Raw genomic sequence first — 25,565 nt, forward strand, 5'->3', positions numbered from 1 at the left:
GTTATTACAGTCACCATCATTGTCATCGTCTTAGTGAGCCAGCGATGATCATCGTTATCGTCATAATCATCATCATAATCATCATCGCATTAAATGAGCCAGTGATGATTATCGTTATCATCATCATCAACACATAATTGTAATCATCATCATGATCGAGTTTTGGAGCCAGTGATCATAATCGTTATTGTCATCGTCATCATCGTCATTATCATTACCGTCGTAATCATTGATCATCTTAATGAACCAGTGATGATCATCGTAATATCATCATCGGCATAATCACCTAGATCATTATCATCATCATCGGGTAATGAGTTGGTGATGATCATCGTTTTCGTCATCATCATTGTCACAATCATCATTGTAATTATCATCGGGTTAATGAGCCTGTGATGATTATCATCATCATCGTAATCATCAAATAGGCCAATCCAGGTTTCAGCCGCCTGTGGTCAAACTGGTTTCTTAAGGGCGTTGAGTCGTTGGTCCCTGGGCCCTGGTCACCAGTGAGCCACGTGGAGACCCAACAGACCCAATCGGGGCTGTATCGCAGGCGGAGCTGTGATACAAATACTGAAGGCCGAACTGTGACTGACTGCATGTCGACAACAACCACAACAACAACCACAACAACCACAACCGAAAAGTGGCCCCGGCTACAATGGGACACTTGGCTCAACTGCAAATTTGGCGAGAGCCTTTCGCTGGCGGAGAGTGAGCCTCACTAGGGCCCCCACTCCCTACCTCCCCCATCTCCCCCACCTCCCCTAACAACGAGCGGCTCGCTGAGGATTGAGCGAATGTGCTCGCCACGCTCTAAATAATCGGTCCAATTTTGTTTCATGTAATTGCGTTATTAATAATTGCACAGCATTAGCAGTGGGTGGGGGGGGGGGGGTCACGGCTGGGTTATTATACAGCCTGGCTCATTATGAGATGATCAGTTCCCGCGCGAGGCCGGGCTCGCAAGCGGCCACGCATTAACATTCGAGAACACAGAAACCCAATATTAGTAACGTCGCGTATCAACACGGACATTGCCCAAACCGTGCCCCCTTTCAATTGTTGGCTATCAACAACAAGGCAACTCCTATGACTAATTGGGAATGGGACGCAAGCGTAGGATTGATCACCCTGTCGCTGGCCGCCTTTGGGGAGGGTGTATAGTATGAAAGGCCGAAACACCCTAGGAACCAAAGGTTCACTACTGACGCTGCGCTCCCCAAATTTCACCAGGCTCACTGTTCATGAACTCTTGGAAGTGCTTGCACAAAGGATAGTAACATCTCATCCTGTGTTCTTTGGAATCGGATTGTAATTTCAGAAAAATATTAGAATTATGGTCTCGGACTTGGATGGCTCGCTGATTATAATAAGTACCGCAGTGTATGGCATTCTGTTGATCCGCTGCTGGATGAGGAGCAGTTTATTTTGTATCACTCGCCACTGACGTTGGTTGTATGTGAACAGAGCTGTCGGAAAGACAGCGTGTTCATTAGGACGCTGTCTTTCCGACAGCTCTGTTCTTCGCCTGAGGACGGCTGCTTGTGTTGTGGCCGAAACGTCGTGAGAATTTTATTATGTTTTATTATTTTATTATTTCCCTTCTACGTGACTTTACCGAAAGATCCAAGAATATCTGTCCACCTCATCTCCAGGTTGCTTCTGAAAAATAAGCAAATAGGTCAGTGGGCTTTGCCTGGAAACATTCAACAAAATAGTTTAGTTTGAACAGACAGTTTAGTTTCGTTTGTGTATTTTTTTTTAAAGTGACGTGTTTACCTTCCCTATACTTTGCACTCCTATCGTGTTTTTGCATTGTTGTCGAGTTGTGGGCAAGAGTTGTATAGCTGATCAGATTCCTCCCCCAGTATCAATAAATATTCTGATTCTAATCTCTCTTCTCCTACTGATCACTCCTCTTCCTCCTCCACCCTCCTCTTCATCATCTCACTCCTCCTCTCACCCTTCTCCCCCTGCTTTTTCTCTTCCGCCACTCACTCCTCTTTCTTCGTCACCTCCTCATCTCTCCTCCTACTCGTTCCCATCTCTCCTCTAACTCCTCCCCCCCCTACTCTCTCCATCCTCCCCTTACTCATCCTCCCCCCCCCCGCCCCCCTCCCTTCCTCCCCCCCCGCCCCCCCCCCCCCCCCCGTGTAGATCCTGGTGCGGCTAAGCCGACTCTGCGTGCAGGAGGGAGCGTTTGGGCGCCGCACGCGCAAGCAGCAGCAGCGCCTGCTGAGGAACATGGGGGCCCACGTGGTCGTGCTGGAGCTGCTGCAGATCCCCTACGAGAAGGTGGGGGGGGCGGGGCCTGGGTCTGGGGGGGGGGCGATAGTCACCCGCTAGACCGCCCCCGCTCGTACTCTCTCTCACTCGAACCCTCGCTTGCTCACCCAGCCGCTTGCTTACCAGCTCACCCACTCGCCCGCTTACCGGCTCACCCGCTCACCAGCTCACCCGCTTACCAGCTCACCCGCTCACCCGCTCGCCCGCTCGCCCGCTTACCAGCTCACCCGCTCACCCGCTCGCCCGCTCGCCCGCTCGCCCGCTTACCAGCTTACACGCTTACCAGCTCACCCACCTGCTTGCTTCCAGCTCCCCCTCTCGCCCGCTCACCCGCTCGCACGCTTACCAGCTCACACGCTCACCCGCTCACCCGCTTGCACGCTTACCAGCTCACCCGCTTGCCCTCTTACCAGCTCACCCGCTCACCCGCTCACACCCTTACCAGCTCACCCGCTCACCCGCTCACACGCTTACCAGCTCACCCGCTCACCCGCTCACCCGCTCACCCACTCGCACGCTTATCAGCTTACCAGCTCACGTGCTCGCCTGCTCACTCATGCGCTCGCTCGGAGACTGGGGGTGGGGTGGGGGGGTATTTTTAAAGAAACTCGCACCGGACTTTCACTTGCCACTCCGGGAGGTGGAATCGAACCGGCGACTCTGTGGATCGCAAGTGCGGCGTTGCTAACCGGGCGGTGGCTACGCTGCGCACGGCCTAGCAGTGCAGCTCTGTGGGCGCAGTGGAGAGAGGGTTGCTTTCTTAAAGGCCCCCACCTCTTCCGCCCCAGCTTTGGAGCGACACTGAGCTTGGCTGCGCACCGCAGAGTCACGGCCAATTACGTCCCCGGCGCATCCTGCGCGCAACCGAATTGCACTTTCGCTATTACTCCCTTGCGGCGCGTGCGTCACAAGTTGAATTGGATGCTTTTATTGTAATCGCACCACCGTGGCAGCCCCCATCCGGCTGCTCTTCCCCCCCCCCGTCCACTATTATTCACGATCACGTCGTGACGTGTCCCCTTCCCTGGCGGTGCGGCGGTCGCAGAACGAGGACACGCGAATGCAGGCCATCATGCAGCTCGCCCACGAGTTCCTGCAGAACTTCTGCGCGGGCAACCAGCAGAACCAGGCGCTCCTCTTCATGCACATCCACCTCTTCCTCACGCCTGGGGTGAGCGGAGAGACGGCGACGACCTGGAGATGGGGTCCACCGGTTTGGGTTATCACGGGGGGAAGGAACCGGGCGATGAGCAGAAACAATGAGGCTGCGTTTGAGCCGGGTTCAGTGCAGTGAGTAAAAACAAAAAAAAAAAGCCGCCCTCCTCTCCCGTGAACGAGGTCGCTGGAGGAAGGGGTCGTGAGGGGTGGTGGCTTCTAATGTCGCTGAAGCATTATGGGTAAAATAAAATTAATAAAAAAGAGTGAAATCCGGCAGTGAAATCTGTCCACCTCTTCTCCAGGTCGCTTCTGACAAATATGCCAAGAGGTCAGTGGGCTTTACCTGGAAAGATTCAACAAAATAGTTTAGTTTTAACAGACAGTTTAGTTTCGTTTGTGTATTTTTTTAAAGTGACGTGTTTACCTTCCCTACACTTTGCACTCCTATCGTGTTTTTGCATTGTTGTCCGAGTTTTGGGCAAGAGTTGTATAGCTGATCAGATTCCTCCCCCAGTATCAATACATTTTCTGATTCTAATCTCTCTTCTTTACCTGGAAAGATTCGTGAGCGAGGTAGCTCGAGGAACGCCGCCTCTGACGCAGCCCCGGGATATCCACTTCCGCTGACCGTTGCCCGGCACGATAGGGGTCGCGCTGCCTTTGCGAGCGATGCCGAACCGATTCGTTGTGTTGAGGTCCCCGCGCGCACTGCCTGTGATGAACTCAGCGGCAGCGAGGGGTTTTGGTGGATCGCCGCGCACTCACGTGACAAGGCGTTGGCGACACTCACTTCCCGTGGGCGCCGAGGAGGTTGCAATGCCCTGGCTCGCCAGGAGAATGCAGTGCAGCTGCAGAGTGTGGACTGATGTCCTCTGTACCCTTCCTTGTGATGGGATAGACTGTTGGGATAGAGCGTTGCCCCCCCTCGCATGCCTGGATTTCCCACGTTTGAAAAGGAAATGCTCGCTATTTGCATGAAAACATGTTAATATATACAGCGTAATTTGGCTGCAATTGATGTCTGTACGATACGCCTCCTGCTCCCCCCTCCCCCACCTTCCTCATCCTCCTCATCGCAGCTGCTGGAGGCCCTGACGATGCAGCACATCTTCATGAACAACGCGCAGCTGTGCAGCGAAGTGACGGAGCGCGTGGTGCAGCACTTTGTGCACTGCATCGAGACGCACGGCCGCCACGTGCAGTATCTGCGCTTCCTGCAGACCATCGTGCGCTCCGAGGGCAAGTACAGCAAGAAGTGCCAGGACATGGTGATGGCCGAGGTGAGAGCTCGCCCACGGCAAAGGGGCGGCCATATTTCGATTTAAAGCTTTCGTGACTGCAGGGATTCATCTTCTTGGTTCTTTCGGTAAAGTCACGTAGAAGGGAAGTAATAAAATAATAAAAACACAACATAATAAAATAATTCTCACGACGTTTCGGCCACAACGCAAGCAGCCGTCCTCAGGTGAAGACCAGGTCTGTCGGGGAGACAGCGTCTGAAAGAACCAAGAAGAAAGGGGCGGCCGTCGGCGGCGTCGACGCGGCGGAGCGCGTTTGGTTCGGCCGTCTCTCGCCGCGGGCGACGCCGGTTTTGCCTGCGTCCCGCGTGTCCAGAGCAGTTCGGTTCGCGCGGGACCAAAGTGGCGCGACTGCTCGCAACACACGAGCTATTCAGTTGCATGCAACCACGTTGATCACAACGTACGAGCTATTCAGTTGCAGGCAACCAAGTTGATCGCAACACACGAGCTATTCAGTTGCACGCTTGCAACTCGATCGCAGCACACTCGGTTACTCGGTTGCACGCGACCGAGTTGATCGCGACACACGAAGCGACTCAGTTGCACGCGAACAAGTCGATCGCAACACACGAGCTATTCAGTTGCACGCGACCGAGTTGATCACAACCGTGCCGATCGCAGCAGCTGCTCCGCTCGGTCGTGTTGCCCGACCGAATCATCGTAAACATCGATCCCCACCGGATCAATCCTCGAGCCGCAAAGCTCTTTCTCACGCCGCCCGCCCGCCTCCCGCCGCAGCTGCTGAACGGCGGCGAGGAGGTGCTCGTGTTCTACACGGACCGCGCCTCCTTCCAGGCGCTCGTGTCCATGATGCGCTCGGAGCGCGAGCGCTCGGACGGCGACGGAGCCCTCGCGTACCACGTGACCCTCGTCGAGCTGCTCGCCGCCTGCACTGAGGGCAAGAACGTCTACACGGAGATCAAGTGCAACTCGCTGCTCCCGCTCGAGGACATCGCCCGCGTCGTCACGCACGACGATTGCATCCCCGAGGTGAGCCCCCTGCCGGCCGTGTCCCCCCCACCGCACTCCCCCCCCCTCCCACATGACCCTCCCCCCTCGCGACCCCCCCCCGGAGGGCAGAAGAGTGACGCTCACAACAACAATGAGCGGAGCGCCTGAAGTGCAGAGAGTTGACCCGTGGCACCTGTGTCTGTCTGTGACCTGCTAGTAACGGGCCTTCGACACGTGGCACGAGCGCCGTGGTGACGTCACCGCCACTTGGCGAACAGCGATTGTTGTTGTTGTTGTTGTAGTTGTTGTGTGCGTGGCTGCTCTGTGAAAGTGGGTGGGGCTGACGGCTCCATGTGTCCCGGGGTGAGCCGCCCGAAAATTATTTAGCCGCCCGAGGCGGAGGAAGCCTTTCAGGGACCGTGTCGGGAGGCACACAGTGCTCACACGCGGTGCAAGTTTCCATCGGTGCGTGACCAAAGTGCAACCGGAATCGGTTACCGGCACCTGACTCTCAGAACCGGTAATCGATTCTGAAAATGTATCTCTCCGAGTTTCGCCGGCTACCGTCGAACGGCCCAATTACATACACGGGCATGCCTTTGCTCTGTTGTCACAGGTGAAGATTTCCTACATCAACTTCCTGAACCACTGCTATGTGGACACGGAGGTGGAGATGAAGGAGATCTACACGAGCAACCACATGTGGAAGATGTTCGAGAGCTTCCTGGTGGACATCAGCCGGGTACGGAGGGTCGGGTCCCTCCCCGCTCCTCTCTCCCCACTCCTCCCTTCCCGCTTTTCCCTCCCAGCTCTGATTCGACCCATTCCGAATTCACATGCCTTTCAGAACTCATTTAAGAGTGGAAAACTAGAATTTATCCCCATCTCCCTCCCTCCACCTCGTTCCCTGTTCTTTCTTCCTGTCTCCCCGTCTCCACGTCCCCCGGGTACCCCCCGTCTCGTCGCCCCCCCGCGTCGCGCAGGTCTGCAACACGACGACGGACCGCAAGCACGCGGACACGGTGCTGGAGAAGTACGTCACGGAGACGGTGACCAACGTCATCACCACCTTCTTCAGCTCGCCCTTCTCCGACCAGAGCACCAACCTCCAGGTGAGGACGTCGTTCCCTCCGTCTGTCCCCGCCACTCTCTCTCCCCCCGCTTGTCTCTCCGTCTGCGTGCCTGTGCTTTGGGGCCAGCGCGCCGCGCTACGAACCTGGCGGCACGAGTTCGATTTTTGCTCGCGGCAACCAACACCGGTGACGATCATCTGCACCGATCCTGGGCCTCCACTAGGTCAACAAAGTTGGCCGGGCGCAGTGCCGACCACCCACCCCGTCGTGCGCCGTGCCGGCCTTCGTGGGTGCTCGCTCGCTAAACAGCACTTGCCCCGACAGTCCGTCGAGGCTATACGTGTGAGGAGGAACTTTGCCTGTGCGTACGTGCGTCAGGCTCGCCAGCCGATCTTCGTGCAGCTGCTGCAGGGCGCCTTCCGCGTTTACCACTGCCCCTGGCCTTCGCTCGCTCAGAAGGCGTCCGTGGAGACCTGCATCAAGACGCTGTCGGACGTCGGTAAGCGACGCGCTTAACGGGAGCCAATTGCCGTATCCCCCCCCCCCCCCCCCCCCCCCCACCGGATTAAACGATGCTTCGGAAAGTAAGATGCCAACCCAAAAGCTGGCGATCGGTGTCGATACAGTGACACGCACGGACCCCCTAAGCTGCTTGGGGCATCAAAGCCATTCCCTTGGTTTGCTTGTGCCTAGCGCAGCCACTGCATGAGGGTTTCACCCGCTGGTTATTAAGAAAAATTACGAAATATAATTTATTTAACCCTTTCCCGTTCCGACGATGTAACGGTACGTCATCGGCTTTTTGTCCGGTTCCGTTCCGATAGCGTACGTGTTCGTCACCCAAACGAAACCGGCAGGAAAACGAAAATATAATAACTTCATCGGTACCGAGGCTCCGACAAGCCCATGCAGGAGGGCGTGTGGTGCAGTTTGGCGCCAGCTACCGTAGAGGGCAGTCGTGTCGCGAGAGTAAAATTAATGCTAAGCCGCTTGCCCGTCCCGAGATTCAGAGGTCAACGGGACTCCCACCCTGCAACTTGCAGATGCCCCGCCACTTGAAAGGGTTATATGACGAGTTGCGGCGTCGCTCTCCGTCAGCGCTTTCTACCCGGCGTTCGACAAAAACGTTCGGAAAACCAAACTTCCCGACCGCTTTACCTTCCTATGCCGCCTCGATCCTCGCGCTCACAAACCTGCCGAACCTCCTCGAACTGTCTTCCCTCCGCTCACCTCCGCAACCCCCGCCCCCCCACCGCCGACGCCGCCCCCAGCGAAGAGCCGATCCATTGCGATCCCCGTGGACCTGGACAGCCAGGTGAACTCGCTGTTCCTCAAGCCGCACTCGCACCTCATCCAGAAGACGGCGCTCAACTGGAGGATGAGCGCCCGCAACCTCGCGCGGAGAGAGTCCATGTCGGGCCTCTCGCTCGACTACCGACACATCATCGAGAGGCTGCAGGTGTTGTCCCGGTTCCCCTGCGTGCTTGCGTGTGCACGTGCACGTGCGTGCGCACGTGCGCGTGCGTGTCGTTCCCCGTGTGCGTGTGTTGTTCCGGTAGTGTAGCGGTTAGCGGGGAGCGCTGTGAACCCGGCGACCCGAGTTCGATTCCCGCTCATGGCCAACACCAGTGATGATGATCTGAATCGGTTCTGGGTACACCACTCAAATGAATGTACCTGGTGCAGTGTGTAAACATTGCAACAAGGGAGACAAAGGCGACCGGACGTGTTGTTGGCTACCCACTCTCTCGTGTGCCATTCCATCCTTCATAGGTGCTCGCTAACAGCACTTACCTCAACAGTCTGTGACAGGCTATATGGGGGATCTTTGTCGTTTTGTGTGTGTCGCTCCCCATGTGTGTCATCTGCATGTTCTGTATACCCACCATGCATCTCTGTGGCGGATATTTAAACTTGGCCAGCGAGTATCCACTACGCCACGATGCACCCGCGTGTGTCCCCACCGTCTCAACTCCATGTGACCTCTTCTTGGTTCTTTCGGTAAAGTCACGTAGAATGGAAATAATAAAATAATAAAAATTTAACATAAAATAATTCTCACGACGTTTCGGCCACAACGCAAGCAGCCGTCCTCAGGTGAAGAACAGGTCTGTCGGGAAGACAGCGTCTCATTCATCATTTTATTATTTCCATTCTACGTGACTTTACCGAAAGAACCAAGCAGATGAATCCCTGCAGTCACGAAAGCTTTAAATCTAAAAATCCATGTGACCTTGCATCCCAATGGTAATTGTCCACCAAATGAAAATGCTGCATCGACATTTGTGTGTGTGTGGTGTGTGTGTCTCATAGGTGCTCGCTAACAGCACTTGCCCAACAGTCTGTTAAAGGCTATACGGGGGTTCTTTGTCTTTGTTTGTGTGTCTTCTTACAATCTCCCCCGAAGCCTCACTCGGTCTCCACGTCTTTTCCCAAGATGTGGCCTGCACTACATTTTCCCCCAACCCTCAGCGGAATGGAAAGAAACTTTTATTGAATTTAATTTAAAAAATGTAATCGCCCCCACAGGATAATCGTGGTGGCAATCACGAGTCAGGGTTTCATTGGCGTGGGTCAAAGGTCACACAGAGCTCATCATCGCCACCATTCCTTCTGGTCACAACGAGTCCTGATTCACCTTTGCGCCGCGAACATGAACGCGAGTCACCCGTACCGCCGTGACCGCCCGACAGACAGACAGACAGACACGCTCGCTCGCGTTTGACGGACGAGCGAAATTCCAACCCCCTCCCCCTTGCAATGTAGATTTTTTGAAAGTTTTTGTTTATTATCCTGCCGGAAGGACATCGTGGCGACGCTGGAAGAGCAGCTGAGGCCGCTGGTGCAGGCGGAGTTGTCCGTCCTGGTGGACGTCCTCCACCGGCCGGAAATGCTCTTCCCGGAAGGAACGGACGTCCGGCAGAAATGTGAGAGCGGCGGATTTATCAGCAGGTGACCGCCACCACCACCACCAACACCACCACCGCCACCACCACGAACACCACGACCACCACCACCGCCGTCGCCACCACCACCACCACCGCCACGTTCACGACTACCACGAACAGCACCGCCATCAACGCCATGAATACCGCCACCACCACCGCCACCACCACCTCGACCACCACCACCGCTGCCGCCACCACCAACATGACCACCGCCATCGCCACTGCCACCACCACTGCCACCACGACCACCTCGACCACCAACACCACTGCCGCCACCACCACCGCCATGGTCACGACCACCACGACCAGCACCGCCATCAACGCCATGAACACCGCCACCACCACCACCACCACCACCACCACCTCGACCACCACCACCGCTGCCGCCACCACCACCGCCACGGTCACGACCACCACGACCAGCACCGCCATCAACGCCATGAACACCGCCACCACCACCACCACCACCGCCACCACCGCTATCGCCACCACCACCGCCACGGTCACGACCACCACGACCACCACCGCCATCAACGCCATGAACGCCATGAACACCGCCACCACCACCGCCACCACCACCGCCACTGCTTAACGTCAGTGGGGAATATCTGAACCAACCCTCGGCCTCTCACTAGGTCGACTCATACTTGAATGAGTATCTGGTGCGGAGTGCTAACTTCAGCGTGGGTGAGACAAAGGCGGCTGGGCACGTTGCTTTCCATCCACCTGCCTCGTGCGCCTTGCCGGCCTAAATAGACGCTCGCTAACAGCACTAGGCCTAACGCTCCGTTGAAGGCTACATGGGGGGGGGGGATCTTTTGTCTTTGTGCGCGCGTGCGTGCGTGTGTGTGTGTGTGTGCGTGTGTGTGTGTGTGCGTGTGTGTGTGTGTGTGCGTGTGTGTGTGTGCTTGAGCGATAGTGTAGCGGTTAGCGCGCTGCGCTATGAACCCGGCGACACGGGTTCAATTCTCGCTCACAGCTAACATCAGTGACGATTATTTGAACTGGTCCTGGGCCTCCCCTAGGTCGACTCAGCCTCAAATAAATACCTGGTGCAGGGTGTAAACATCGCCACTAGGGAGACAAAGGCGGTCGGGCGAGTTGCTGGCCACCCACCCCCTCGTGTACCGTTCCGGCCTTCATAGGTGCTCGCTAACAGCACTTGCCCCTACAGTCTGTTAAGGCTATATGGGGGATCTTTGCCTTTTATCTTTGTGCTTGTGTGCAGGCTGATTCGTCACACCAAGCAGCTGCTGGAGGAGAACGAGGAGAAGCTGTGCATCAAGGTGCTCCAGACTCTGCGGGAGATGCTGGCCAAGGACCGGGTCTACGGTGAAAAGGTAACCCGCCCGGCGAAATTCTCTCTCCGTCGTCGTCGTTGACGTCGTCGTCGTCGTCATCATCAACAACAAAAAATAACACCATGAGACCTCCTTTACCAGTGGCAAAATATAGTAATAGGTTTTTACCCTTTCAACTGGCACAAAAACTGACACCTTTATACAAGGCATCATGTTTGCAATAACCACAACACAAGCAGTCAAAATGCAAACAAAGAGAAACAACTCTGATGATGATAATGATATGCATTGTCCTTGAAGTTGATTGGTCCACACCCGAGACAGCTTTTCTTAGAGCCTAGTCTCCATTGGTGTTGGACCAGATGACGCCAAAAGGCGTACGACTCAAAAACAGCGCACCATCAGAGCATTGAGAGCTCGGGGTAAGCAACTACACCATGAGACCTCCTTTGCATTTTGACTGCTTGTGTTGTGGTTATTGCAAACATGATGCCTTGTATAAAGGTGTCAGTTTTTGTACCAGTTGAAAGGGTAAAAACCTATTACTAACAAAAAATAATGCGCATGGATTCTCGCGACACATCCAGCCCAAGCCCATATTTGTACGAATCATTCAATTTCCTTCCAGCAGCTGCTTGTGGCGCCACGCTGGCAGGGAGATGTTACCTACCTTGCCTGGTATACCGGAGGTCGTGGGTTCGATCCCGACCCTGACGCCTGGAGTTTGCGTGTTCCTCTCCCCGTGGTCGCGTGGATTTTTCTCCCGCTCCTCCAGTTTTTCCCTCCACATTTAGGCTCAACGTCACGCGTTTAGAGCATTTGGCTGATATAAATGTCCACGTTGTGATAAGCCAGCTTCGTTGATCGTTCATTCGTGACGACCAGGTCGCTTCTGAATGAGAGCCACGTAGCTCGGTGGGCCTTACCTGGTAAAAAAAAGTATAATTCTAGATTTGAAGCTTTTGTGACTGCAAGGATTCGTACTCTTAGGTTTTTTCTTTAAAGTCACGTAGGTAAAAAAGTAATAATAAAATAAAATAATAATAAATGAAAATAACTCAATTAAATCACGACGTTTCGAAGACGGAGACTTGTGTTGCCTCCGAAACGTCGTGATTTAATTGAGTTATTTTCATTTATTATCATTTTATTTTATTATTATTATTTTTCCTACGTGACTTTACCAAAAAAACCTAAGAGTATAAAAACAAGTATAGTTTTAATGTTTTACCAGCGTGCGTTCTCGACTCCACGTCTTACTCTCTCTCTCTCACACAATGCAGACAGAGAGAAAGACTTTCAGTTGCAACTGAGCTTCGATCCTAGATTTGAAGCTTTCGTGACTGCAAGGATTCATACTCTTTCGTGACTGCAAGGATTCATAGACTTGTGTTGCCTCCGAAACGTCGTGATTTAATTGAGTTATTTTCATTTATTGTCATTTTATTTTATTATTATTATTATATTACCTACGTGACTTTATCGAAAAAACCTAAGAGTACAAAAACAAGTATGGTACCAATAGGGTTTTTCCCCTTTTCTGGCAACAAAACTGACACCTTTTGCAAGGAATCATGTCTACATTAACCGCAATACTTGCAGTCAAATGCAAACAAAAAACAATACTCTGATAATTTATGCATTGTCCTTGAAACTGATTGGTCCACACCAGAGACAGCTTTCTTTGGAGCCTCGTCTCATATGGGGTTCGACCAGATGACACCTTTTGGTCGAACACCATATGAGACGAGGCTCCAAAGAAAGCTGTCTCTGGTGTGGACCAATCAGTTTCAAAGACAATGCATAAATTACCAGAGTATTGTGTTTTTGTTTGCATTTGACTGCAAGTAGTGCGGTTAATGTAGACATGATTCCGTGCAAAAGGTGTCAGTTTTGTTGCCAGAAAATAGGGGGAAAACTCCTATTAGTATATTTTGGTACTGGCAAAGGAGGTCCCATGAACAAGTATGGTTTTAATGTTTTACCAGCGTGCGTTCTCGACTCCACGTCTTAATCTCTCTCTCTCTCACACAATGCAGACAGAGAGAGTAAGACTTTCTGTTGCAACTGAGCTTCGATCCACAATTTTTCGTGCCTGGTCCAAAATATAAATATATATGTGTACGCGTTATTCCCCCAGTGTATATTTTGATTGTGCTATCGGCATCCTGTCATGAGGCGGAGAAAAAAAATCTATAATTGCGTAAAACTCAACGCGTGTGTCAATTACAGTGCAGTCTTAAACAGGAAATATATATATATGATAGGCGACGTGCTATGATGCTTCATAGCGCGTAACTGACAAAGGGTCATTGCCTGAAACGTCGCCTCTCAGAGGTGTATTCCCCACGGTGTTGTTGATGAATGTGAGAACTCGATTTTAATTACAACTCAGTCTGTGTGAGTCTATGCACCTCTGTGTGAGTCTATGGGTCTCTATGTAAGTCTATGGGTCTCTATGTAAGTCTATAGGTCTCTATATAAGTGCATGGATCTCTGTGTAAGTCATTGCCGATCGGACTGATTCCATCAACTCACTGGCGCTTGAGAACCCGATTTTAATTACAACTCAGTCTGTGTGAGCCTATGCACCTTGTGTGAGTCTATGGGTCTCTATGTAAGTCTATGGGTCTCTATGTAAGTCTATGGGTCTCTATGTAAGTCTATGGGTTTCTATGTAAGTCTATGGGTCTCTGTGTGAGTCTATGGGTCTCTATGTAAGTCTATGGGTCTCTATGCAAGTCTATGGGTCTCTGTGTAAGTCTATGGGTCTCTATGTGAGTCTATGGGTCTCTATGTAAGTGCATGGATCTCTGTGTAAGTCATTGCCGATCGGACTCATTCCATCAACTCACTGGCGCTTGAGAACCCGATTTTAATTACAACTCAGTCTGTGTGAGCCTATGGGTCTCTATATGAGTCTATGGGTCTCTATGTAAGTCGATGGGTCTCTATGTAAGTGCATGAATCTCTGTGTAAGCCATTGCTGATTGGACTGATTCCATCAACTCACTGGTGCTTGAGACCCAGATTTTAATTACAACTCAGTCTGTGTGAGCCTATGGGTCTCTATATGAGTCTATGGGTCTCTATGTAAGTCTATGGGTCTCTATGTAAGTATATGGGTCTCTATGTAAGTGCATGGATCTCTGTGTAAGCCATTGCTGATCGGACTTATTCCATCAACTCACTGGCGCTTGAGACCCCGATTTTAATTACAACTCAGTCTGTGTGAGCCTATGCACCTCTGTGTGAGACTATGGGTCTCTATGTGAGTCTATGGGTCTCTATGTAAGTGCATGGATCTCTGTGTAAGTCATTGCCGATCGGACTCATTCCATCAACTCACTGGCGCTTGAGAACCCGATTTTAATTACAACTCAGTCTGTGTGAGCCTATGGGTCTCTATGTAAGTCTATGGGTCTCTATGTAAGTGCATGGATCTCTGTGTAAGCCATTGCTGATCGGACGGATTCCATCAACTCACTGGCGCTTGAGACCCCGGTTTTAATTACAACGCAGTCTGTGTGAGCCTATGGGTCTCTGTGTGAGTCTATGGGTCTCTATGTAAGTCTATGGATCTCTATGTAAGTGCATGGATCTCTGTGAAAGCCATTGCCGATCGGACTGATTCCATCAACTCACTGGCGCTTGAGACCCCGGTTTTAATCACAACTCAGTCTCGATGACTCTGTGGGTCTCTGTCTAAGTCTGTGGGCCATTATGTAAGTCTATGAGTTGCTTTGTGTTGGCCTACGGGCGTCTCTGTGTATGTTATTTGGTGGCCGGGCTGAAACTCATCAAGGCGCGTTCCACTTGAGAAGCCGGTTTTAATCGGAGGCGGCTGATGGTGGTACCATCTCAAGGCTCTTGAGCCACCGGGCCTCCTCACATCAGTTAATTGATTATGGGAATCTCACATCTCAAACGAAACTCCGCTCGCCCCCCCTCACCCCCCCACCATCGGCCAAAATCCGATAAAAACATCCGCCGCAAATGTGCCCAACTGAAGCCTCCCTTTTGGAAGCCACTCGAGGTCTTTGGCAGGTTTCGATTTAAAGCTTTCGTGACTGCAGGGATTCATCTTCTTGGTTCTTTCGGTAAAGTCACGTAGAATGGAAATAATAAAATAACAAAATAAAACATAATAAAATAATTCTCACGACGTTTCGGCCACAACGCAAGCAGCCGTCCTCAGGCAGGTGTCGTGACTGGGTACTCCAAGATCCGACCACGGCGTCCGTCCGGTGCTCGCCAAGCTTGCGCTGGATTTGCGGCGATCGAACGAATACGTAATGAGGCCGCACTCATGACACGCAAAGTGCTTGACACAAGGAGCATAAAGCATCACGCGAACTCCGGTCATCCTCGCAGCGGCGGCTGTTGGCTAAGCATCGAACAAAGACGGTGATCACCGCATCGCGCGGCGCTTTCAGATGCGCTTCTGCGGCCGTCTGGAACGCTCTTCCGATATTAGGATGCCACTCGAGCAATGCACTTTTAAAACTGCTTTAGAACTGCTTTTTGTTGTCCTTCCCCCGCACCTCCGATTAGCACGGTTGGCTACGTACGGCGCGAAAGAAGTTCAACGTACATAGCAAGGAACATCGAGTTTGATGGGAGGAAATGAAAATTAAAGACCATAAATATCGCATCAACAAACGGAAATTTTTGTCTCAGCGCGCACACGTACACCACAAACACACGGATGAAGGTAAAGATCCCCCGTGTAGCCTACGCAAGCCGTCGGAGCAAGCGCTGTGAGCGAGCGCCTGCGAGAGTCAACACATGCCGCCCCTGTCTCCCCGCCGATGATGCTCTTACACACTGCAGCCAGGCACTCGTTTTAGGCTGAGTCGACCTCGCAGTGGCTCAGGACCGGTTGCAGTCAATCTCCTCCGATGTTAACCGTTGTCCGAAATTGAACCCGCACCTCCGATTACCACGGTAGGCTTGCGTACGGCGCGAAAGAAGTTCAGCATGCGCACATACACACACACGCACGTATACATTCGGAGCGTCAAAAGTTCACTGGCAAGGAGGTCACGGGACAGACCCGGGTGCGACGGCAGTGGCAGTGGCGGCGGTGGCGCGTTGCAAATTAAAACAACGACGGTCGTTATCGTTGTTACTGCCGTTATTGTTGATATTGTTGTTGGCGTTGTTGTTATTGTTGTTATTTTTCGATTTACAGCTTTCGTGACTGCAGGGATTCATCTTCTTGGTTCTTTCGGTAAAGTCACGTAGAAGGGAAATAATAAAATATTTAATGTTTTATTTTTATTATTTCCCTTTTACGTGACTTTACCGAAAGAACCAAGACGATTGTTGTTATTGTTAGTATTGTTGTTATTGTTATTAGTGTTATTATTGGTATTATTTGTACTGTTACTATTGTTATTGTTGTCACTGCTGTTATTGTTATCATTGTTGTTATTATTATAGTTGTTGCTATTACCGTTGTTATTATCGATATTGTTGTTATTTTTCGATTTAAAGCTTTCGTGACTGCAGGGATTCATCTTCTTGGTTCTTTCGGTAAAGTCACGTAGAAGCGTCTGAAATTCAGACGCTGTCTCCCCGACAGACCTGGTCTTCACCTGAGGACGGCTGCTTGCGTTGTGGCCGAAACGTCGTGAGAATAGTATTTTATTATGTTTCATTTTTATTATTTTATTATTTCTCTTCTACGTGACTTTACCGAAAGAACCAAGAAGATTGTTGTTATTGCCACTATGGTCATTGCTGCTACCGTTGTCACCGCCGCGTGAGCAGGGAGAGGCGCTGAGACAGACGCTGCTCAACCGCTACTACGGCAGCGCCAGCGGCGCGGGGGGCGGCCTCGCTCGCCGCGCCAGCATGGCCTACTACGTGAACGGGCCGCTCTCCGCCGCCGCCGCCGTCGCCGCCGCGAGCCGCCCCACCCCGCCGCACGTGACAGGTGAGTCCCCCTGCTGAGCGCCGCTGCGTTGGGATGTGTCGGAGTGGGGGGCCGTGGCGGTGAAGAAACGTGTGTGCCCGTGGTTGAGATTCTTTCGGACCGTACGTAGCCAACCGTGATTGGGTGAGTGGGTGGGAGAGTGAGTGGGAGAGTGGGTGGGTGAGTGGGTGGGTGAGTGAGTGGGTGAGTGTATGTATATTTAATTTTTTTCGGACTGTATGTAGACAACCGTGAGTGGGTGAGTGGGTGGGTGCGTGAGTGGGAGAGTGTATGTATGTAGAACTTCTTTCAGGCTGTGCGTAGCCAACCGTGAGTGGGTGAGTGGGTGAGTGAGTGGGTGAGTGGGTCAATGAGTGGGTGGGTGAGTGTATGTGTGTATGTTGAACTTATTTCGGGCTGTACGTAGCCGACTGTGAGTGGGTGAGTGGGAGAGTGAGTGAGTGGGTGAATGTAATAGTGTTTGTATGTTGAACTTCTTTTGCACCGTACGTAGCCAACTGGGCCAATTGACGGTGCGGAGAACGTGCCTGCCATCCATCCTGGGTTTAAGCTGCAGGCTAGAATACAGTGTACGGAGTTCACAGGTCCTTTGAAAGATCTGGACGCGGTCTCCATCATCGGTGGGCTGCTCCGGCAGGCAAAGCTGCGTTGGCTGGGTCATGTAGCCTGCACGTCCAGCTACCGCATGTCCAAACAGGTTCTGTTTGGCTGGATAGAGGGGGCTAAATGGGCACGGCACGGGCGAGAGAAGAGATGGAGTGACGTGGTACAGGAGGACGTGGAGCTGAGTGGACTTGCCGATGACTGGTACCAGCGGTGTCAAGATCGGCCTCTGTGGAGGAGGCTCGTGAAGGACGCTACTGGGCAGTTAAAGGCAGTCGTCCCTCCAACAAAAATGGAGGCCGGGTAGCGACGCTCATAACAACGAGCGGAGCGCCGGGCGGCTAAAACACAGCGAGTTGGCACAGTGGGAGGCACGGGTGGTGCATCTGCCGGTCATCTCGGTCAGTCAGCCCACGGCACCTGCTGGGTCTGTCCCGTGACCTCCCCGCCAGCGAACCTTCGGCGCGTCACGTGATGTCCTCGTAGTGCATCTGGCGGGACGCACGGCGGCCGGTGTTGTGTAGTGTGCCGCGTTTGTCTATTTGTTGCGTGTTAGTGAGTGTGTGTGCACGTGTTTGTGAGAGAGAGAGAGCATGCTGGCGTGTGATCTGTGACAGTGTGTTCGCGCATGTGCGCCCATTTGCCCGTGCGTGTATGTGCGTGTGTGCGCATGTGTCCGTTTGTGTGCGTGTGTGTGCGTGTGCGTGTTTGTGCGCATGTGTGCATGTGTGTGCGTGTGTGTGCGTGTGCGTGCGTGTGTGTGTGCGTGTGTGTGTGCGTGTGTGTGCGTGTGTGTGCGTGTGCGTGTTTGTTGGGAGCGGTAGTGTAGCGGTTAGCGCGCTGCGCTATGAACCTGGCGACCCGGGTTCGATTCCCGCTCATGGCTAACACCAGTGACGATTATCTGAACCGGTTCTGGGCCTCCCCTAGGTCGACTCAGCCTTAAATGAGTACCTGGTGCGGTGTGTAAACATCGCCACTGGGGAGACAAAGGCGGTCGGGCGTGGTGCTGGCCACCCACCCCCTCGTGTACCGTTCCGGCCTTCATAGGTGCTCGCTAACAGCACTTGCCCCTACAGTCTGTTAAGGCTATACGGGGGATCTTTGTCTTTATTTTTGTGCGTGTGCGTGTTTGTGCGCGTGTGTGCGTGTGCGTGTGTGTGCGTGTGCGTGCGTGTTTTCCGTGTCACACCGTTTGACGCATTGTGTCGTCGCGCGATCCTCAGGCGAGCAGTCTCCCCCAGCTCGCCGTGACCTTCACCGTCCCTCCCTCCCCCTCCTTCCCTGCCTCCCTCCCTCATCTCGCTCCCTCTTTGTCTCCCTCCCTCCCTCCTCGATTGTCAACCGCCGTGGCCACCGTGGCGGCCGTTGTGGCCGCCCCCCTCACCGCTGCCCCCCACCCCCCCCCACCCCACCAGGCCTAGGCGCGGTGGCAGCGCTGCAGGAGCATCACCTGCAGCAGCAGCAGCAGCACCGGCGCGCCGACATGACGCTAGTGGAGGTGCAGTGCCACCTGGAGAGGGAGGGGGCGGCCGACCTGGTCATCGACCTCATCATGGGCGCCGCCAGCGACCGGGTCTTCCACGAAACCATCCTCCTCGGCATCGCGTTGCTCGAGGGCGGCAACACCACCATACAGGTGGGCGGCCACACCGCCGCTGTGGAAGGGTGCCTCGAAGCAAAAACGTGAACATCTTCTTGGTTCCATGGGAACCTCATTTGCCAGTAAAAATATGATGATTGTGTATTTACTCTTCTATCTGGCAACAAAACTGACGCCTTTTTTTACAAGGAGTCATGTTTGCATAGACCGCAATACCTGCAGTCATAATGCAAACAAAAGACATGACTCTGATAATGTGCACTGTCCTTGAAGTTGATTGGTCCACACCCGAGACAGCTTTCCTTAGAGCCTAGTCTCACATGGGTTGGACCAGATGAAAAGGTGTCAGTTTTGTTGCCAGATAGAAGGGTAAAAAAACAATTATCATATTTGTTACTGTCAAATGAGGTTCCAATGGTGTAAATGCTTACCCCGAGCTCTCATACTCTGATGGTGCATTGTCTTTGAGTTGTGCGCCTTTTGGCGTCATCTGGTCCAACCCATGTGAGACTAGGCTCTAAGAAAAGCTGTCTCGGGTATGGACCAATCAACTTCAAGGACAGTGCACATTATCAGAGTCATGTCTTTTGTTTGTATTATGACTGCAGGTATTGTGGTCTATGCAAACATGACTCCTTGTTAAAAGGTGTCAGTTTTGTTGCCAGATAGAAGGGTAAAAAAACAATTATCATCTTCTTGGTTCTTTCGGTAAAGTCACCTGAAGACGGCTGCTTGCGTTGTGGCTGAAACGTCGTGAGAATTATTTTTTTATGTTTAATTTTTATTATTTTATTACTTCCCTTCTACGTGACTTTACCGAAAGAACCAAGAAGATGAATCCCTGCAGTCACGAACAGCTTTAAATCGAAAAATGTGAACACTTAATTTGGGACCGTTCGTTTTTATTGGAGAAAGAACGGATAACACTGGTCAACACACTTTTTCTGACTCTTAGTTTGTTCGGTAAAGTCACCATGTAGGTAAAAAATGAATTGAAAATTAATTAAAATAAAAACAATAAAATCACGACGTTTCGGAGGCAACGCAAGCTTCCGTCTTCAGGTGAAACTGTCACAGAAAAAAATCTGTATCAAGTGGAGAGAAGTCCCAAGAGGTACGAACTTATATACTGGTTAGGGGGGGGGGGGAGCCAGGAAGGGCCGCGGGAGAAGAGGAGTTGTGAGATGGTCAGTACTGCTGCTGGAACTGAGCCTTTGTAATGTAGATGGCATATGTAGATAAGCCAGCTAGGATTAAGCCGCCTTTTGTTATGCTTTTTCTGGCATAAGGTATTCCAACGGTTTTAAGGTAATTTTGGGGTGCTGATTCCAAATCTGACATCAGTTTTTGTCTATCACATCAGGTTTTTGAGATATCAAATATTGCATTTTTAATCAAAACTGCAGAAGAAAAATCTGAAATAAATGTGGATATCTACATAAAATGATATTAAAACACACTATCCTAAAAATGCAGCACCATATTTTAACACTAAAGCAGTCACTGACTCGCAACAACTTGCAATCATAAGTGACAGAGTTAATTTCGGGTAAAATCAATGAAAATGGATTATGCCGATAGCATAAAAATTAGATGTGATAGAGAAAATCTGAGACCAGATTTGGAATCAGCATCCTGAAAACAGCTGCAAAAGTCCAGGCCAGAATTTTTTTTTTGTTGACCAGTGTAATAATTCGCCGTAACGTAATAACAAATGCAACGTTAATAGCTTCACAAAGTCAAAGAGTCTCCACTCGATTGCCATCGTCGTCAACGCTACGCCTGGAATCTTCCCCAGGTGGTCTCCAGAGGCCGGAGGAGGCACATTTCTCGTGGTGTTGTTGCAAATTCTCAGAAATGTTAAAATAAATTTGATGCACCCTGTATATGGGAACCCGCCGCAACACTGTAGCACAGGTGCAGCATAGCATATTCTTATACGGGGAAATTGAGTTTAAAATACGGGCAAAACAATTGTTTAGTTTGTTTGTTTGTGTTTCTCCCATGTGATGCGACAGTAGGATAAACGTTGAGATTTATAAGTGGCACGGGGTGACCACTAATGTCTGAATTGGTATGCAATAAGGCAGGGCACTGATAAGGGGTTGAGATGTATGGTCTAGAGAGAGGACAGAAACAGCACAATACATTACACATACTCACCCCTCCATTCACTCTCTCCCCTTCTCGCCCATCCACTCACTCTCTCAACTACTCATTCATACACTCACTCTCTCATTCACTCATCCATACACTCACCCTCTTACCTACTCATCCATACACTCACTCTCTCAGCTACTCACCCATACACTCACTCTCTATCCTACTCACCCATACACTCACTCTCTCAACTACTCATTCATACAATCACTCTCTAACCTACTCATCCATACACTCACTCTCTTACCTACTGATCCATACACTCACTCTCTCAGCTACTCACCCATACACTCACTCTCTATCCTACTCACCCATACACTCACTCTCTCAACTACTCATTCATACAATCACTCTCTAACCTACTCATCCATACACTCACTCTCTCACCTACTCACCCATACACTCACCCTCTCACTTACTCACCCATACACTCACTCTCTCACTTTCTCATCCATACACTCACACTCTTACCTACTCATCCATACACTCACTCACCTTCTCACCACTCCATCATTCGCACCCGTGAACCTTTTACGTATAATCTAGATCTTAAGTTTTCGTGACTGCAATGATCCATACTTTTTAGTTCTTTTGCTAAAGTCACGTAGGTATAAAATTAAATAAATGTAAAATAAAACAAAAATAAAAACAAATCAAATCACGACGTTACGTATGTACGTTGAACTTTTTTCGCACCGTACGTAGCCAACCTCGCTCAAGCGGAGGTTGCGGATCCTTGATGATGATGATGATCCTTGCGTTGATCTTCGCGTTGATCTTCACGTCTCCCTCCCTCCAGCACTCGTTCTTCCGCCGCTTGACGGAGGACCGCCGCTCCGAGTGCTTCTTCCGCGTCTTTCACGAGCGCATGAAGGCCGCCCAGCAGGAGATCAAGGCCACGGTGACCGTGAGCGCCAGCGAGCTTGGGGGCCGGCGCCGTGACGACGAGAGCCCACCGGAGAGAGAGCCGCTCATCCGCCGCCGACGTAGTAAGGGGGTGGGGGAGGGGGGCGGTTTGGCGGATGCTCAGGGTTCAGAGGTCAGAGACATGATAATTGGTATTCTTAGGTTTTTTCGGAAAAGTCACGTAGGTAAAAAATTAAAATTAAAATTAATAAAAGTAAAATAAAAATAAAATAAAAATCACGACGTTTCGGAGGCAACACAAGCTTCCGTCTTCAGGTGGAACCGTCACAGCACGATAGCTGTATCAAGTAAATGAGAGATTCCAAGAGATACTACCCCGTACCCCGTATATATACTGGTAAGAATATGAATACTTGCAGTCACGAAAGCTTCAAATGTAGAAATGATAATTGGTTTTTTACCCTTCTATCTGGCAACAAAACTGACACCTTTTTTACGAGGAGTCATGTTTGCATAGACCACAATACCTGCAGTCATGATGCAAACAAAAAACATAACTCTGATAATGTATGCACTGTCCTTGAAGTATATTGGTCCACACCCGAGACAGCTTTCCTTAGAGCCTAGTCTCACATGGGTTGGACCAGATGACGCCAAAAGGCGCACCATTATCAGAGTTATGTTTTTTGTTTGCATTATGACTGCAGGTATTATGGTCTATGCAAACATGACTCCTCGTAAAAAAGGTGTCAGTTTTGTTGCCAGATCAAAGGGTAAAAAAAAAATTCATATTTTTTACTGGCAAATGAGGTACCAATGGTGTAAATGCTTACCCCGAGCTCTCAGGTAAGAGAAACTCGGTATCTTGATCAGAATTTAGTTTTTGTTCACCGCAATTTCCGACCGTGTCCGTCCGGTGCTTGCTGAACTGGATTATTGACCGCTGAATGAAAACATTATGAGGTCGCACTCATTTGCATGCAAATGTTTTGCCACAAATGAACCACGATACCTCGCTGATCTCGTCATGGAGCATAAGCCGTCGTCACGCGAACTCCGGTCATCTTCCCAGCAGCGGCTTTTGGCTAAACATCGGACGAAGACGGTGGCCGCATCGCCCGGCGCTTTCTGATGTGTTTCTGCGGCCGTCTGGAACGCTCTTCCTTCCGATATTCGGAAGTCACTGGGAGCTTTGCACTTTTAAATCTGAATTGAAAACGAATTTCTCTTAGTACTGAGTTTTGTGTTTAGTTTGTTATCCGTCCTCCGATAAGCATGGTTGGCTACGTACGGCGCGAAATAAGTTCAACGTACATACACGCAAACATTTAGACTGGAGGTATCCGATGGGCTACGACTCTCGTTGTCACAGATGTCCTGGAGTTGCACGGATGAGCCTAGATACTGAGCCGGTCACCGCTTGAGATCACAGCCGCTGTGCGTGTGGACCGGGTTCTCGAGTGACATGTAGGCTCACGGACTTACGTAGGGTGATGATGATGATGAGACCGATTGATTCATGGACTCACATAGAGCCCACACAATGGCATGAGGAGGCTTTCATCCAGCAGTGGAGTGATCATGGCTGATGATGATGAGATGCTGATGATGATGACGATGACGCATACAAACTCGCAAAGAGACACGCCGACTCCCATGGAGACCTGCTCACGGCACTCATCAGTGGCGGGCAATATTTGTACTCTCAGTTTTTTCGGTAAAGTCACGTAGGTAAAAAAATGAAATTAAAATTAATAAAAAATAAAAATCACGACGTTTCGGAGGCAACACAAGTCTCCGTCATCAGGTGGGACCGTCACAGCCAGATTTGCTGTATCAAGTGAGGCAGGGATTCCAAGATGCAAGCTCTTAATGTATAGCAGCAATATTTGGCTGCTATACATTAATGAGCCACTTCGTTGAGCTATCATTTGTGATAGCCAGCTCACTTCTGGAGAAGAGCGAAATAGCTCAGTGGGCCTCACCTGGTGAAAATGAAAAAGTTATATATTTCGTCGCTCCATCTCAACGGATGACGTACTCTTCCCGGGAAGCATTCCACTCCCTTTGGCTGCCATCCCGACATGACACCAACTCGAATTATCAGAATCAGAAAGGGTTTTATTCGCTGTGAAAGTTCGCACGGACAAGGAATTTACTATGTCAGGAAGGTGCATACATTCATCATGTAGGAATCTTAAAACTTAAATAAGTGGTATGCAGTCTAACTATACTAAAATTACAAAGTCTAACTAAAAATGTTGAATAAGTATGCAATATATACAATATAAAGAGTAAACTAGCCGTAATATACAATCTTAAAATACAAATAGGGTAACATGTTGTAAATATGGCAAGGTGTAATTTTGTAGATAAAATGTTAAGTGTAAAAGTCATTTTAAGTGTAAAATTCATTTTAAGCCCTTGACCTGTTGAAGTTGAAGAGGCCAACAGCGGATGGGAAGAAACTGTTTTTATGACGTGAGGTTTTGGTCCTGATGGACCGCAGCCTTCTGCCGGAGGGGAGTAGCATAACATTTAAAATAAATAAAAATGGTTTAGTTAAATTTTCTGTTCGAGGCTATACGTGGGATCTTTGTCTTCGCGTGCGTGCGTGCGTCAGTGAGGAGTTCGGTCGCGGGCATAAGCGAGGAGATGCGCGATCAGCTGGCCGAAGCCACCGTCGCCACCCAAAAGGCCTTCAGCCACTACCGGCGGGGTCGCGACCTCGACCCGGACGACGCGGCCGCCGCGGCGGGCAGCATCGCCGGCGCCGGAGTCGTCAGCGGAGTCGGCGGGGGCCCCATCGTGGGTGGCGGGGGGGGGCTCGGCGGAGGGGGGGCGGGGGCCCTTGGCGCGACGCGCGACGACGGGGAGATGAGTCCCGTTGTGGTCATCATGGAGCCAATCTTGCGCTTCTTGCAGCTCATGTGCGAGAACCACAACAGGGACCTGCAGGTGAACACCGCCCGCACGTCCCGCACGTCCCGCGCGTTAACGACCCGCCACGGTGCATCGCGCGTCCGGTAGCAGCTGGGCCCCATCCTAAATGAAAACTCTTTTTTATTATTATTTATTTCTAGATTTGAAGCTTTCGTGACTGCAAGGATTCATACTCTTAGTTTTTTCGGTAAAGCCACGTAGGTAAGAAATGAAGATAAATGAATAAAAATAAAATAATAAAAATCACGACGTTTCGGAGGCAACACAAGTCTCCGTCATCAGGTGGGACCGTCACAGCCAGATTTGCTGTATCAAGTGAGGCAGGGATTCCAAGATGCAAGCTCTTAAATACAAGTTAAGGGGATCTCTGCCTCACTTCATACAGTAAATCTGGCTGTGACGGTCCCACCTGATGACGGAGACT

The 25,565-nt window shown here is 51.0% G+C and overlaps 1 protein-coding gene across 4 annotated transcripts in view; it reads left to right on the forward strand.

The window, feature by feature from the left end:
* LOC133356815 (inositol 1,4,5-trisphosphate receptor type 1-like) overlaps window positions 1-25,565 on the forward strand; it is a 434,548-nt gene that overhangs the window by 129,416 nt on the left and 279,567 nt on the right. For all 4 annotated transcript variants that reach the window (XM_061574522.1, XM_061574523.1, XM_061574519.1 and 1 more), the window contains 14 exons: window positions 2,164-2,301; window positions 3,338-3,463; window positions 4,530-4,730; window positions 5,490-5,741; window positions 6,319-6,444; window positions 6,686-6,814; window positions 7,154-7,274; window positions 8,047-8,234; window positions 9,579-9,727; window positions 10,952-11,063; window positions 16,800-16,965; window positions 18,987-19,207; window positions 22,131-22,320; window positions 24,822-25,156. In XM_061574522.1, the coding sequence (XP_061430506.1) occupies window positions 2,164-2,301; window positions 3,338-3,463; window positions 4,530-4,730; window positions 5,490-5,741; window positions 6,319-6,444; window positions 6,686-6,814; window positions 7,154-7,274; window positions 8,047-8,234; window positions 9,579-9,727; window positions 10,952-11,063; window positions 16,800-16,965; window positions 18,987-19,207; window positions 22,131-22,320; window positions 24,822-25,156 (2,454 nt within the window). The remainder of the gene's footprint in view (window positions 1-2,163; window positions 2,302-3,337; window positions 3,464-4,529; window positions 4,731-5,489; window positions 5,742-6,318; window positions 6,445-6,685; window positions 6,815-7,153; window positions 7,275-8,046; window positions 8,235-9,578; window positions 9,728-10,951; window positions 11,064-16,799; window positions 16,966-18,986; window positions 19,208-22,130; window positions 22,321-24,821; window positions 25,157-25,565) is intronic.

The sequence above is a fragment of the Lethenteron reissneri genome, chromosome 55 (genome assembly GCF_015708825.2).
Source record: "Lethenteron reissneri isolate LAM-NWPU_2019-01 chromosome 55, ASM1570882v1, whole genome shotgun sequence".
NCBI classification, from domain to species: domain Eukaryota; kingdom Metazoa; phylum Chordata; class Hyperoartia; order Petromyzontiformes; family Petromyzontidae; genus Lethenteron; species Lethenteron reissneri.